At 36.5% G+C, this 15,466-nt stretch overlaps 1 protein-coding gene and 1 long non-coding RNA gene across 2 annotated transcripts in view; one reads left to right on the top strand and one right to left on the bottom strand.

Annotated features, from left to right (window-relative positions):
• plcl2 (phospholipase C like 2) overlaps positions 1-2,156 on the top strand; it is a 118,673-nt gene extending 116,517 nt beyond the window's left edge. The window contains exon 6 of the mRNA XM_089118089.1: positions 895-2,156. Coding sequence (XP_088974215.1) covers positions 895-1,083 — 189 coding nt within the window. The 3' untranslated portion in view covers positions 1,084-2,156. The remainder of the gene's footprint in view (positions 1-894) is intronic.
• Positions 1,099-14,606, bottom strand: LOC148977078 (uncharacterized). Its single transcript, XR_016145829.1, has 3 exons — positions 14,534-14,606; positions 6,884-6,959; positions 1,099-1,236 (listed from the first exon to the last, which is right to left on the bottom strand). It is a non-coding gene; the product is annotated as an uncharacterized LOC148977078 (long non-coding RNA).
• Positions 14,607-15,466: the final 860 nt, after the last annotated feature.

Raw genomic sequence — 15,466 nt, 5'->3', positions numbered from 1 at the left:
GCGAGAGAGAGTGCGTGTGTGTGCGCGTGTCTGTTAGAGAGAGCGAGTGTGTGAGCGAAAGAGAGAGCGTGTGTGTGAGCAAGAAAGAGTGTGTGTGAGTGCGCGAGTGAGTGAGTGTGTGTGAGAGAGAATGAGTGTGTGTATGTTTCTGAGCGAGAGAGAGTGCATGTGTGTGTGTGTGCGAAAGAGAGAGCGTGTGTGTGAGAGAGTGTGAGTGAGCATGTGTGAGAAAGAGAGAGCGTGCGTGTGACAGTGAGCGCGCGCGTGCGTGTGTGTGTGTGTGTGTGTGTGTGTGAGAGAGAGCGAGTGAGTGAGCATGTGTGAGAGAGAGTGAGTGTGTGTATGTGTGTGTGTCTGAGCGAGAGAGTGTGCATGTGTGTGTGTGCGAAAGAGAGTGTGTGTGTGTGAGTGAGTGAGAGCGACCGTGTGTGTGTGACCGAGACAGAGTGTTTGTGTGTGTGTGACCGAGTGTGTGTATATACATATACATAATAATTACAATATTATTGTATTATCATACTTATAATTATATGTATAATTATTTTGTGTATATATAAATTCCCACACATGCATGTATATATTTAAGAAATATTTGCATGTATCTACTGTATTTATATATCATTTGTATTACATATATATAAACATACATACTGTATAAATATTGTATTTATATAAATGACCATTTTTTCTTAAATATATACATGCACATGTGTGTATTTATATATACAAAATAATTATACACAGTACAAATACACATACATTTATGTATGAATGTATGTATGTGCGTGTGTGTGTGTATATATATAATGAAGTGTATGCATGCGTGTGATTCCCACTAGTACACTAGTGTGCCGTCGTGTGTGAACTCTCCCTCGTCTCTGCTCGTGTTCTCAGGGTCAGGCCGATCTGTTGAAACACGCCCGGGCGGAAGTGCTGGAAAACCTGAAACAGATCCACTACGCCGCTCTCACCTGTAACCTGTCCAAAGGAGGAGCGGGGCCTCAGTCCAGGGGCCGTCCCAGTCTGGAGGCCATCCCGGAGAAAGCAGCCGTGGAGGAGGACCTCACAGACCAGGAGAACTGAGGAGAAATCCCATAAATCCTCTCTCCCCCCGGGTCAGCGCGATCCCCGGACACACTTGGAAAGATCTCAGGACGATTCGTCTACTTCACGTTCCCGTGTCCCGGGATCAGGTGGGTGTCGATGAGTGTCGGCGAGTGTTTCTCAAAGGCCTTCCTACAAGCACAAACGTTAAGAGGAATCAGAACTGGAGCCGAGAGGTCGTGCGAGGAAAGACGAGAGCTGTTTACAATAAAGAACTACTTTGCGTTCTGTCTGCCAAAATAGTATGTGTGTGTATATACAGTATAAATATATATAAATATATATATATATATATGGAGATCTGTTACCTTTTTTGCTATGTGAACTTTTAATGGATCAGATTATTTTGTTAAGAGAAATGGATGTTTTAAAGAGCTCATATTTTATTTGCTTGTACAGAACAGGATCTTAGATGGGCTTTTTTAATTATTTGTATAAATGCAGGAGGGATTTGAGGATGTGTCCAGTTTGAGATATGACCAGCAGCTTCTGTACAAGTGAACGGGTGTTGGCCATGAAGCATTAGTGGATGCTTTAATTCAAAGTGACTTGCTGATGAAAAAATATTTTGATTTCCAAACACACCTTTTTGACTCCAACATTGTCCACAACAATACTGAAAACTTGTATTAATCAGCTGTATTTACTGGTCTGTGAGAGTGAACTGAATACTGTATGTCAAGCATTCCTGGAAACGAAGTAGTACATGTATGATTGGAGACGGTTCAGATATGATTCTGCCTTGTTGCTGAAGTTTTGCCTTTTTTAACCCAACAAGTTGCTTCTAGTTTGTGAGTGTTTGTCTCCAGCTCATTCCACTGCTCTTCTCATTGTGCCAATCCACCATTGAGCCACTTCCATTGGATTTACACGTTGTGACCAGAGATTAAACAGAGAAAAACTCATTTGTTTATACATTTCAGTGCTGTTATTGTGTATTTATAATTATAGTTAACCATTTAAGGAGTGGGTGATATTTCCAAAGAGAATATCAGTTTTGTTTAACTCTGTTAAGACCCAATGCTCTGAAATAAACCTTGAGAATTACATGATTTAACTCTTTATAGTTTCTAATTGCACTCATTCCAGCTGGAAATATCACAAAGCCAAAACAACAACAACAACAATTAAAGGCTTCATTTCATAAATATTTCATATAGTCTATTTTTAAAACCAGAACTTTTTTTTTTTCGCAATTGTGATACACACACACACACACACCACTCAAAAGTTTGGGGCCTAATATTTTTTAGGGCTGTCAAACGATTATGCGCATACAAAATAAAAGTTTGTGCTTACATACTATATGTGGGTGCACTGTGCATAATTATTTTGTATATATATATATATATATATATATAATGTACAGTAAATACACACATGCATTATTTTAAATTGTAATATTTCACAATATTCACGTTTTTTTTTTTTTTTTTTACTGTATTTTTTATTAAACAAATACAGGCTTGGAGAACATCAGACTTTGCTAAAAAAAAAAAAAAAAAATAGGACTTTCAAACGATTAATCGCATCCAAAATAAAAGTTTGTGTTTACATAATATATGTGAGTGCACTGTGTATAATTATTTTATATATATATATGTATAAACACACACATGCTTGTATATATTTAGAAAATATTTTCAAGTATATAGATTTAAATATAATTTATATTATATATATATAAATATAAATATTTTATATATAAATAATATTTTTTTCTTAAATATACATGCATGTGTGTATTTCCTGTACATTTTATATATATATATATATATATATATATATACAAAATAATTATGCACAGTGCACAAACTTTTTAAAATAAGTAAAGTGTAATTTATTTTATTCCTGTGATTTTAAGCATCATTACTCAAGTCTTCAGTGTCACACGACCCTTCAGAAATCACTCTAATATGATGATTTGATGCTCAAGAAATTATTATTATTATTATTACCATAATGTTGAAAGCGGTTGTGCTGCTTCTCATGTTTGTTTTTGTGTTTGTAATGTTTCTTCATTATATTTTTAGGACTTGTTTTGTAACAATCTAAAACCGAGCCTTCCCGACACCAAACCTTTGACTGGTAATATATAAACCTGAGTATTTGCTGAAATGTTTAATGAGATTCCACTTATATTGGATTTACAGTTATTCTATTAAACTCTAGACTGTCCTTTCAGCATAAGAATGCGTCCAGGTAAGGCCAACAGAGAGAGTCAGTGAACGCAGCGTCTGTCGTGTGTGTGAAAGATCATTAAATCACGGGTCTCTGGCGCTCGCTGGACTCTAAAGTACACAGTAATGACACCCGAAAGAGATGATATACAAGCTCTACCTCTGTTTACCTTCCAGCCATTAGATGAATCACACTTGGCTCTTGCTCATGAGCTTGCGTAACAGCAATCGCAATAATGATTGCGACGAGAATCTCTAGTGTTATTACCCAATAGATCTCCCTCAGACGGGTGCGTTTGAACACGACCCATCCTGAGAGATCTATAGCAACCCCGGAGAACCAGCACCGATTTTTCACTCGATGACATGACGCTCTGAAGGCATTACTATTGATTACATTACGATTTGTGGAAAGCAATGGAAAAACCCCCGGGACATCGGGGACTGTTGTTGGGGACACCTGGGAAGGTTTGAGACGGACATGCTCCACTGAATTCATTTGGATTAACCTCCCTAATGTGGCGTTTAGAGGAAACCCTTCATCAAAACCCATCGGCTGTTCAAGATTTCACAACGATGTGACGCCCCTCACAACACTCACCAAAGTCTTACCAATATTAAATCAAGCTTTTAATGTTGTTTATACGTCTATGTGGTGTTTTTAATACGCGTAAACCATGTGTAGTTCATAAGTGGACAGCATTGTTGAGTATTTCCTCCTTAAAACTGCAGTGAACCAAAGAAAAACTCTCTCAAAAACACAGTTTGAAATCGCTGGTGTTTCTGACGGGGGAGGCGGGGCTTATTTGCATATTCATAGAACCACGTATAATAAATAAGGCAAGGGTGTCGAGTTACGTTCAAGATATTTTAAGGATTTTTTTTGGTGATCAAAGGTGACTTTAAAGGGATACATTTATTGTCTTCAATGCTTTAGGACTTTAAGGCCGTGTGTCCACCAAAGCGTTTCTAGCCAGCTGAAAACGCCGTGCTTTGGACGCTTGAGAGCGTTTTGGCAGCGCAGCGTTTTTTCCGTTGCTATGATACAGAATATCTGCAGCAGTTGAATGTTGTGACCATAGATATCTATATAAAGGCTAGATGTGTCGTCCACGCTGCTGGCCAATGGAGGTCGACGTCTGCACCTGGCGGCCATCTTGTCACAGGCAGCTCGTTCACTCGTAACATTGTGTTAATAGTACATGTACTTTTTAAATGACCATCACTTGCTAAATTTTCTACCGATTTTCAAACGGTTTGTTTTGTTATAAACGTCAGAGATGTAGTTATGACACTGCATACTTATGAATAAAAAGTGTATAAATAAATAATCATCGCCACGTTAATAACGTTTGTAAGAAACCAAACCGTTTGTAAATCCGTCAAGATTTCAACGAGATATTTGTGTTCGTGCTGACCACTCATCTTACATCAGCTTGTCTGTGACAAGATGGCCGCCGGTGATGACGATGGAAACTCCGCCGTAACACATCTAGCCTTTATATACATATCTATGGTTGTGCCAGTTGGTCGGTGTGGTATTAGTCCCGCCCCTCCTCCACTGTGATTGGACGGCTGGGTAAAAGGTGACAGTGATGAGCGCTGCGTTTTATCCAAAGTTGAACATTTTTCAACTCCCAGCGACCAGTAAAAAAACGCTTCAGTGTAAAAAAAAAACCGCTCAGCGCCTCGGTACGCTCATGTCGTTTAAAAACGCGGCGCTCCCATTGAAAACAATTGAAAACATACGCCAGGCGCGTGGAAAAACGCTTTGGTGGATACACGGCCTAATGCTGTGTTCTTTGTTTTGCAAATTATAAAACAAACAAGTTAAAACTAGCATTCCCAGCACAAACTGACCTCAGATGATCCAAAAAGAGCATCAAAAACATTCACATGATTAATGTTGCTTATTTATGCGGGACAGTTAGTTCATGCATTCATGAGCTCAAGGCTAGATTATTGAAATGCTCTTATGAGTGGTTGCCCTGCATGCATAATAAACAAACTCCAGCTGGTCCAAAACGCAGCAGCTCGAGTTCAGCACCAGGAAGTATGACCATATTAGCCCGGTTCTGTCAACACTGCATTGGCTCCCTATTAAACATTGAACACATTTTAAATTCTTGCATAGCATTATAATCCCTCGCGTCTATTGCAATCTCAAAATTCTGGCCAGTTGATAATACCTAGTAAATCAAAATCAACAAATAATCAACTCTTGCATGTGTTGACACACTCTGTCATTTTAAATCTTGACTAAAAACACATCTCTATAACCTGGCACACATGTAACACATCACATTTTTATAATTCAAAGCCGTTTAAGGGTTTTCAGGCTGCATAAATTAGGTCAACCAAACCCAGGATCACTTCCCAGTCCATAAATATCACGTCAACATCTGCTGCATGTCACTCTAATGTACGCTATTTTTAACGTTGCACATCATTTTCTTAATCAGTACCTTGGACATGTTTTCCAGTAAAAAGATGATGCATTTTCTTTTTTTATGCCAATTCTGCACTCAACGTTTTTTTACTCATTGACTAAAGGAGTCAATCATGGACTCCAAGTTTAGTTGAGTTTATTAAATTCAGTTTAGTTCATATTGTTACGTGTTAAAGATGTAAACAGGATGATTTACGTGAGATACTGTTATGCGAGTGGCAGGAAGACCAGAATTTAAGTTGAAAACGTAAATTGAAGACAAAACACATTATAAATGTAAAAGAAAAACTAATAATCAGAAAAAAAAGTGTCGCCAAATTAATCAAAACATAACTCCCATCATGCATAATAGAAAAAAATAAGGTATGTGGAATTTTCAAGTTCAAATAACTTAATTTTTTCAATTTCATGAATCTTATCTTTTTTGTAATTTAAACGGTAAAATACTGGCATCCAAGCTGACGTTTTCTTACCGTAAATTTCACAGGTTTTCTTTACATTTTTTTGCCCATAAATTTAAGTACCGTAAAACATAAAAGGTTGCCACCATATTTTTTACGGTAAAATACTGGCAACCATAGCTTACGGTATTTTACTGTAAATTTAATTTTTTTACCGCTCCTGGTTAATGGGCCTTTTAAACCAGCGGACGATTTACTGACAATGTTGCGTCCAAAAAACGTTCAGGGAGTAAAGAAAATAGAAACATTGTTATATTATAATACTAATAGACCACTGAAGCAAAAGTGACTTATTTATAATTTTCAAAAATGAGTTCAAAAGTGAACAGCATTAATGCATAATAACCGTGAGTGTGTGTGTGCAAGTTCATCTTGTGTGACGAACATCATTGAATAAACAGTCATAGTCAAAGATTAAAGCTCATCTCTCTGCAAGTTCATACTTGTCCACTATAGCCTAGACATAAAAACTTGCTGAATGTGCATTTTACAACGGCAAGAAATCAAAGAATATTTCCCAATAGTGATGATGGCACTGTGGTGAGGTTTATCTTATACATCAGCGGCAGAAGCCACAACATGCACACTGAGGTGAATCACTGTCATGCCTTCAAGCTTCACAATCCTCACGCTTAGGTTAGTAGTTTAAACAAACAAAAGCTAAAAGTAAGAGAACATACTTTAGTTACCTCAAAGAGATGCCATAGCTTATGCCATAGTTGATGGATGCCTACCACAGGGTTCAAGATCTGCATTGGATCATGTCTGTGAGTGAACAAGACATGTAACAGAACCAGTCAACAATCGCATCGCACAGAACAAGATATACAAACACAGAGGAGAACATCAGCCCATGTCCAGGCCAATACTTTAAGTGTTTTGTTACAAACAGTCAAAGTGTTGTCGCGAAAGACACTTGTTTGATTCATATGTTCTTCAAAATCAAATTAAACAGAGCGGTTTGATGTTATGTATTAGGGATGGGCAACGATTAATCGTGATTAATCGCATCCAAAATAAAAGTTTGTGTTTACATGATATATGTGTGTGTGGTGCATATTTATGAAATATTTGCATGTATATACTTTATATATATTTATACATAATTAATATTATGTATAAATATAAATATTTGATATATTAAGAACACATACATGCATGTGTTAGTATATATCCAAAATAATTATACACACACCACACACACATATCATGTAAACACAAACTTTTATTTTGGATGCGATTAATCGCGATTAATAGTTGCCCATCCCTATTATGCATGTTGTTATATTGCTCTCTCTGAGCAGCTGCAACAAAGCATAAGAAACAATTAAGCTCAAATGAGGCCGTCAGACGAGATGGATCCACTCGCATGGACATTTTCTGCAAACCAATCAATCATTTCCCAGCAAACAGCCGAGTTCACAGGGGTCTCTCGCACAACCGATACGGTATCATTTTCACGACATGGTTTCATTCTGAGTGAATCTGACCTCCATTTCACTGCTGCTATGATCGACATTTCAGAAGATGAAATGGGTTCTCCATTGTTTTACGTTTATTCTACCTTTAAGAAATACACAACTGAGCCACATCTCTTTTAATTCCTTTTATAATGGTTTTAATTGTCCTTGCATGATTTCACTTTGAATTATCGTAGTGTATGAAATGTGCTTTATAGATAATCTTGCCTTGCCTAGACTTACAGTAAAACTATAGAGCTTTCAAATGAATGAATAGCGGCTCAGATCTTCGTGGACCAAGCCGTCCGATAAGTCAACGATTTAGATCGTTATATCTGCAGATATAGAGTGCAAAGGTCTGGGTCCAGAAGTAACACTCCTTTCATTTTCTCCACAGGGAAATTGATTTTTAACGGTAACTTATAAACCTTTAAAGGGTAACTAAACCCCTGGTCAGAGCCTGACTCCACCCACTGGCAATATTTGAAAATGCTGAAAAAGTGGGCGGACCCCAGCGGAGATAGAGGGGACGAAATAGATGCTAAAACACTCTATCCTGGTCGTTTTCAATACTCACAATTCCAATTCCTGACTCCCTACAGTGGTTTTGACGACACAAGATGGTTTTTATACCGCGTGGTGAGCTGAAACCTGCGTACGTCACGAAGTGAGGACCATCCAATAGGAAAATTCAACTGCAGTAGCCACCGTTCAACCTGAAGAGGGCAGCACTAAGACGTTTTTACACCATATATTGTAGAAATAGAACACTTTATAAACAAATGTCAAAAAAGTTACTCGAATCAATGACTGGTATTAATAAAGATCCATTCTTACAGATCATTAACTAAAAAAAGTTGGTTTAGTGTTTAGTTACTCTTTGAAGTCAATCGATGATATTTGCTTTCGCTGTCGGCCCACATTATCTCAGCTTATTCTTTGAAATAAACTTGTGAAATTCAGGGTGAAAAACTGCATTACCCATGATGCTGTGCAAAAATGCCAACAATCAAAGTCGAAAAAAAGCAACATGCTCCAAAATAGCTCTTTAGCTCCGCCCACTCCCATGAAGCACTGCGAATGACATAATCGAGAGTGTTTGTGTGTATAAATAAATGTATTAATCCCAATGGGAGAAATGAATGGAAAAATACTTCTTCACATTTGGAAGAATATAATGCACGCTAACTACAAAGTGAAAAACATAATAATTAGAAAGTTGACGGTCATGAGACACGCAGAAGCTAATGAGATCTAACATCAAAGATGTCGCAACAGCAAACAATATTTAATATTTTAATTATTAACTAATTAATTAACTAATTAATATTTAATATTTTTATTTGAGCGAGCTTTATGATGCACACAAAGCAAATATTTGGGCTTGGAAACCCTTCATTTTAAATACATTTTTGACTGTTACATACTTTTATTTGGTTATGTGTTTTAAATTTAAGTGGATACGACGAGACCAGAGACCCGTTTGTTTGTGTGACATTCAGTATAAAGCATATTTGATTCAGCTTGTTATATCATGGTTATTTAAATGTCTAAAAAGTGTTTAGCCGGGTGGAGGCGCTCAAAAATAACTATATCTTGTGTAAATGTAACTAAAATGAAAGGCTGCTCAAATTAAAATCATCCTCCAACATTTCATGACTTATCGGTCGCTTTGGTAAACATGCTTTTGGCACAATAAAGCTCTGGACATATACCAATTATCTTGGGAGTGAAATGGTTTGAGCTCTCTGACATGCAGAAGCTTGGCAAATCTACACAGGGTTTGAGTCATTGTTGAAATTTCCTATTTAAACTCAACAGAATACATTTGAAATCTTTTTCGCTTGAGAAAATAGAAACGGTGATGGTGACATGTCATTTAAAAGCCTCCTCTGGTTGGAGTGGGCGACAGAGAAAGACTCTGGCATGTTTTCATGAGTTGAGCACCTCATGCTCGGCTTGCTTCTTAACTAACCCCTCCGAGTCTCTCTATAACGGGTTGTGTTGTTGTGGCACCTTCTGCACTTCAGACGCAGATTGTGTCCCTGCTGGGATCATGACCGGGACATGGACCTCGAGGCTGGACAAAAACAACCAGCAAATAGCGCATACGAGCTCTTACATGGCTAATGGTGGCCTATTTCTGCACTGTTAAATAAGCTCTTCTCATATAAAGGCCACTGAGAATACAGCAGCTTTCTCCTGAGAAGATCCAGATTGCTTGATTCTAGTGTCTTGCACTGCAAATAGTCACAAAGCAACCAAATACAAAAAACACAATGTAAATTAGAGCCCGACCGATAAAGGATTTTGAAGGCCGATATACCGATACTAATATTTTTGGGTTTTAAAATTCGATATTCCGATATATCGGCCGATATTTATTTTATTTATTTTTTTCAGAAACGCACAACACAACATTAACAGATTTCCCTAACATTAGTTATTTGTAGTTATTTATGAGTTTTAACTAAAATAATATGCTAATGCATTTTAAAAAGAAACTTGTTTCTTTAATTGTCACAACAGAACAGACTGATGGGAGTTGCATTAGCTAGCTTTGTGGTTAGTTAGTCTATGATGAGCCATAATGTAGTAATGGATAATGTCATACTGCAAATTGCACAAATTTTGTCATGCTTATTTGAGTTAAGAGAACTGATGGGGATGATCTTTTAATTGTTATTCAAGCAATGTATGTCTCGTGCCCAACTCAACGAGTGTTGCCAACAGGGACGGTGTAGAGTGCCCTCTGGTGGACAAACTATACAACTCCAACACTCATGACATGGTTCAAGCGTGTTTCGTCCATTTTTATTTTATTTTTGAAGTATTCATTTATCGGCCATTATAACTGCCGATACCGATAGTTAGGAAAATGCCAAATATCGGCCGATAATATCGGTCTGCCGATATATCGGTCTGGCTCTAATGTAAATACAACACAACCAAATACAGAAACCCACTGCAAATACTCACAATGCAACCAAATATACAAACACACTGCAAATAATCTAAATACAGAAACGCGCTGTAAATAGTCACAACACAACCGAACAGAAACACACTGCAAATACTCACAACACAACCAAATACAGAAACACACTACAAACTCACAACGCAAGCGAATACAAAACACACTGCAAATAATCTAAATACAGAAACACAATGTAAATACTCACAACACAACTAAATAAAGAAACGCGCTGTAAATAGTCACAACACAACCGAACAGAAACACACTGCAAATACTCAAAACACAATCAAATACAGAAACAAACTGCAAATACTCACAAGACAAACAAATACAGAAACACACAGCAAAAAAATTTCGCTTCCCAAATATAAAAAGACACCAGAAGTCTTGTTTCGATTCGTCAAGATTCCAGTTTGTAAATGAGTCAAAATAAGATCTCAAGATGAACTCAAACAACTCTCACCAAATGATCTGAGCTGTTATCCATATTCATTTTACATATACTGACTTATTAACTTTTATTTCAGGTCAATTATAAAGATTTTTAAGAGAAATATTTGAGATGGGACTTAATTATGCCTGATTTATGAACGTGCACAAGACTGAGAGAAGACAATGTCTTTTTACATTTTCCCACATAAAAAATACAAAGTTACAAACTGAAATTTCTTTCATTTCTCAATGGTTTCTTCTATAAAGCAACTACATTAAATGGAGAGTAAATTGAAATGTTTGCCTAAAACTCCTGTTTCTCAACTTTTTTTTCAGACGAAAAAGTGATCTCACAGGTCTTCTCTAGAGTTTCAGTAAAGATCTCTACAACGAGTCTACATTCACAAGTCAACATGTTTCAATACGATCCAACTAGTTTCTCATCAAATTATCGGGAATCATCTAAGCTATGCAGAAATGCACTGCAGATACTCACAACACAACCAAATACAGAAATGCACTGCAAATACTCACAACTAGGGATGGGCAACGATTAATCACGATTAATCACATCCAAAATAAAAGTTTGCGTTTACATTATATATGTGTGTGTGGTGTGCATAATTAATTTATATAAATACACACACATGCATGTATATATTTAAGAAAAATGTGTAATTAATGAATACATCAAATATTTATATTTATATATAATATTAATTATGTATAAATAAATATTAAGTATATACATGCAAATATTTCTTAAATATATACATTCATTTCTGTGTATTTATATATACAAATTAATTATACACACTACACACACATATATCATGTAAACACAAACTTTTATTTTGGATGTGATTAATCGTTGCCCATCCCTACTCACAACGCAACCAAATACAGAAATGCACTGCAAATACTCACAACACTGCAAATACTCACAATGCAATCAAATACAGAAATGCACTGCAAATACTCACAGCACTGCAAATACCATGCAATCCACATTCATTTTATAGATCGAAATTCTTCCTGCATGTCAACAATTGTGTCATTTGTCTATGTAATCAGAAACATAAATATTTAAATGAGAAATTGCCCCTGAATTGTGAAAGATCAAGAACAGACAAAAGCAGGTTGTATTTTTCCTGCTGGTTTAATTATTCCTCGTTTGGGTGATTTGGATTTGGCTCTGCAAGCTGTTTAAGCAAGTTTTCCCAAAGGTTGGGCGGAGGGTTGAGGTTTCTTAAGGTCAGCCATTAACAAAGTCACAAGACCTCAAGAAAACTAACAGCATTTCTCATTCACCAACACAATAACGGCTTGTTCTGGTCAACCAACAGTGTGGCCCTTTCTTCAACCAGGACCTGAGCGCATGTGTGTGTGTTTGTGCCGCTCACCGGTAATGATGTGAAATCCCAAACAACAATAGAAACGTTTGACCCAAAAGGACACAGTGTTTAGTACATTTACGAACTACATAATTACTCATTTAATTTGCCTTTCAAGATGCTCAGCTATTGTGCCTGCTGAATGCTAAATCAGCTTGTGTGTGAGAGAGTCTGTTTAATGCAGGACACGCCATGAGTTTTGCGCTTCTCTTTCTCTATTAGAATATCCATTGAACATTGAACAAGCTGTAGAGTTTCATTAAAGCTATAGGCTTATTGAATTTAAAGGACAACTCCGACGCAAAATGAACCTTTGGTTTAATAACACATTAGTACCTAGTTGACCGTTCTCTGAGATTTGTTTTCATGGTAATCGAATGTAAAGAGGTTTATCTCTAAAAACTGTTTAGAAGACAGTTATATTTGGTTCGTGGTTCGACTTATCGAGACTGTTTTCCAAAGATGGCTCCCGCCTGTATACGCGAAGTGGACTGTCTTCATAAAATATCTTCTTATTAAACAGTCTGTACACTTAAAAAGTTCTCAATGCTTCAGTTTGCATGTATGTACCCTCATTTTTTATTTTTCATTACTCTATGCCCTGTATACTGCAGTACATGCAAAAAATAATCATGATTTTAACAGTAAAAGACTGTAAAAATGCTACAGCACAAAACTTAAATGGTTAACAGAAAATTTCCGTACTACATACGGTAAATAACTGTGATAGATCTCATGGTACATTTAATGTAATTTTACTGTAAAATAAAATGTACAGTTAAATGTACAGTTTTTGAAACTAAAAAAAAACACTTGCAGGGAAAAAACGTAAATTTACATTCCCACAATTCCCTGTGCGACACTTCACATTTTATGTATTTTTTTTATATAATTAATTTTTTTATATAAATAATTTAGAATTTTTTTAATATAATTAAATCACAAACAATTGACAATAAAAGCTAATTCAGAATATAAATACATATTATCATATAAATGAATAATGTTAAGATTACACTGTCTGACTGGTGTTGAATTATATGACTCGGTGTTTGAGGACAGGAAGTAATACACTTTAATTTGCTTCATAAACATTTTTACAACTCACAACTGCCACTCTATCATCTGGACAGCTGGTTAGTGATGAACGTTTTTTTTTTTATATCTCATATACTGTAGCTTTATGCATTTTAACCCTGCATTTTATTAGTCATTAAAGCACACGTTTGCTCAAAAGACAAGTGTGTAATTCTTCTGCAAATAGTAGGCTACTTGTTGAACCAGTGTGGTGTGGAGGACGTTTTTGGTGCAACTAGAGGGCACAGAAATGATTGCATCCGTGTTCTACTATACAAGTAAAAGCATTTGCTCCATATTTCATAAAGCTAGTCGAGCAGCTCTCAGAATTAGCATGCATGCTAATTTGAATACTAAAATAGTACAAATAATCATCACGCATTGAAAAGCGCATTATAATAAAAATTATCTAAAATGATGTACACACTGTTTTTCACAGCTCTCGGGCAATACGGAACTGATATTTGACACTGATGGAGGGGTAGGAGGCTGTTATGTAACGTTACAGCTTTTTTCTGCGCCGGTTTCAATATACGTTTCAGAAATAATATTTTTTCTGCTCGTCCGGCACCTTTCAACAACACAGCATTGTTTCGGCAGCGACTTGCAGCATGTCTCCTCTAACAACCACTGAGTGACGTTTACATTTTATGTGGCGTGAGAGTCGCATAACTTACCACCCGAAATCCGATCGTTCAGACTGAGGCATACGTCCTGGTATTTTTGAATAAAATTTCAAACCACACATGGATGTAGCTTGAAACGGATTTCATGTGCTTTTTTGGACTGACAATCTGAGCGTATGTCGGAAGGAAGAATTGCAGTAGCTACGGGCTAGAGAAGCTAGCTCGTTCGGACCTTTACCACATATTAACTTTAGTTTGTCAAAATATTGCGCTCTCTCCTGCTTGATAAGTCCTTCTCTATATGATTTCGCACATACCATGTTTTTTTCTGTGTTTTTTAGTGTAACAATGTGTTCAGTAGTACATAACTTACATCGCTCGTGCAGTCCATGCTGTTGTTTACATCCGAGTGCCTCCATAATGGCCGCTCATCCGGGTTACCGCCCAGAATGTGACGTCGGTGAAAACTGACATTTTTTAAAATATTTTTTTAATCTTTATTGTATTTTTGTATCTCCCGTGGCTTTAAAGTATGTCATCTAATGTTATGTTTAAGCAATAATAATAAAAAAAAAAACTCTCTTGCCGTGTCCTCAAAAGTAAGTATTTTTTACATAACCTAAGCACATTCATTTGCGTATGGATTTGCCTGAGTATCCTAGTGCAAACTGAGACGCAGCCTTAGGCTCTGTTTCCCAGATTGTTTTTCTCTGAATAATGCTCAATATTTTCCATATGCTGCCTTCTACAAACTTGCAAGGCATTAATAATTATGCAATGATAGTAACTTATGTTAGAGTGTTGCCACATATTGCATGTTTAATTCAGTGATATCCAGTTGTCATTTCTAAATTAAAAAGTAAGTTTTCCATTGTTATCAAACTTTGAGTAGAAATTCTTCACGTTTGCCAGTCTAAAATATGCATGTTCAAATGGAGGATCATGTTGATCATATTTGGATTGTGGGATACATAACAGTAATGTATGCATGCATGCATGCATAATAAGAGTAGTATGTTAGCATGCTGTTCTGAACACAGTCTTACTGTGTGACACGAGCTGCTCCGCTTCACACTGATCTTCATCTGATCTCACACTGCGCTCTGGTGGCCCTCAGGAGTCCTGCAACACTAAAATAACACACATATCACAGGCTTTTCAGCAGCTCAGACAATTACACACCTCAGAATTTAATTACAGCAAATGCAAAAGTATATAAATAAATCTGAATAATATATACAGGTGAAACTCGAAAAATGAATCGTGCAAAAGTTCATTTATTTCAGTAATTCAACTTAAAAGCTGA

Source organism: Pimephales promelas, chromosome 12 (assembly GCF_988280905.1).
Source record: "Pimephales promelas chromosome 12, fPimPro1.hap1.1, whole genome shotgun sequence".
Classification (NCBI taxonomy): Eukaryota; Metazoa; Chordata; class Actinopteri; order Cypriniformes; family Leuciscidae; genus Pimephales; species Pimephales promelas.
The sequence above is the reverse complement of the archived record's forward strand: the minus strand, read 5'-3'. Positions and strand labels throughout refer to the sequence as shown.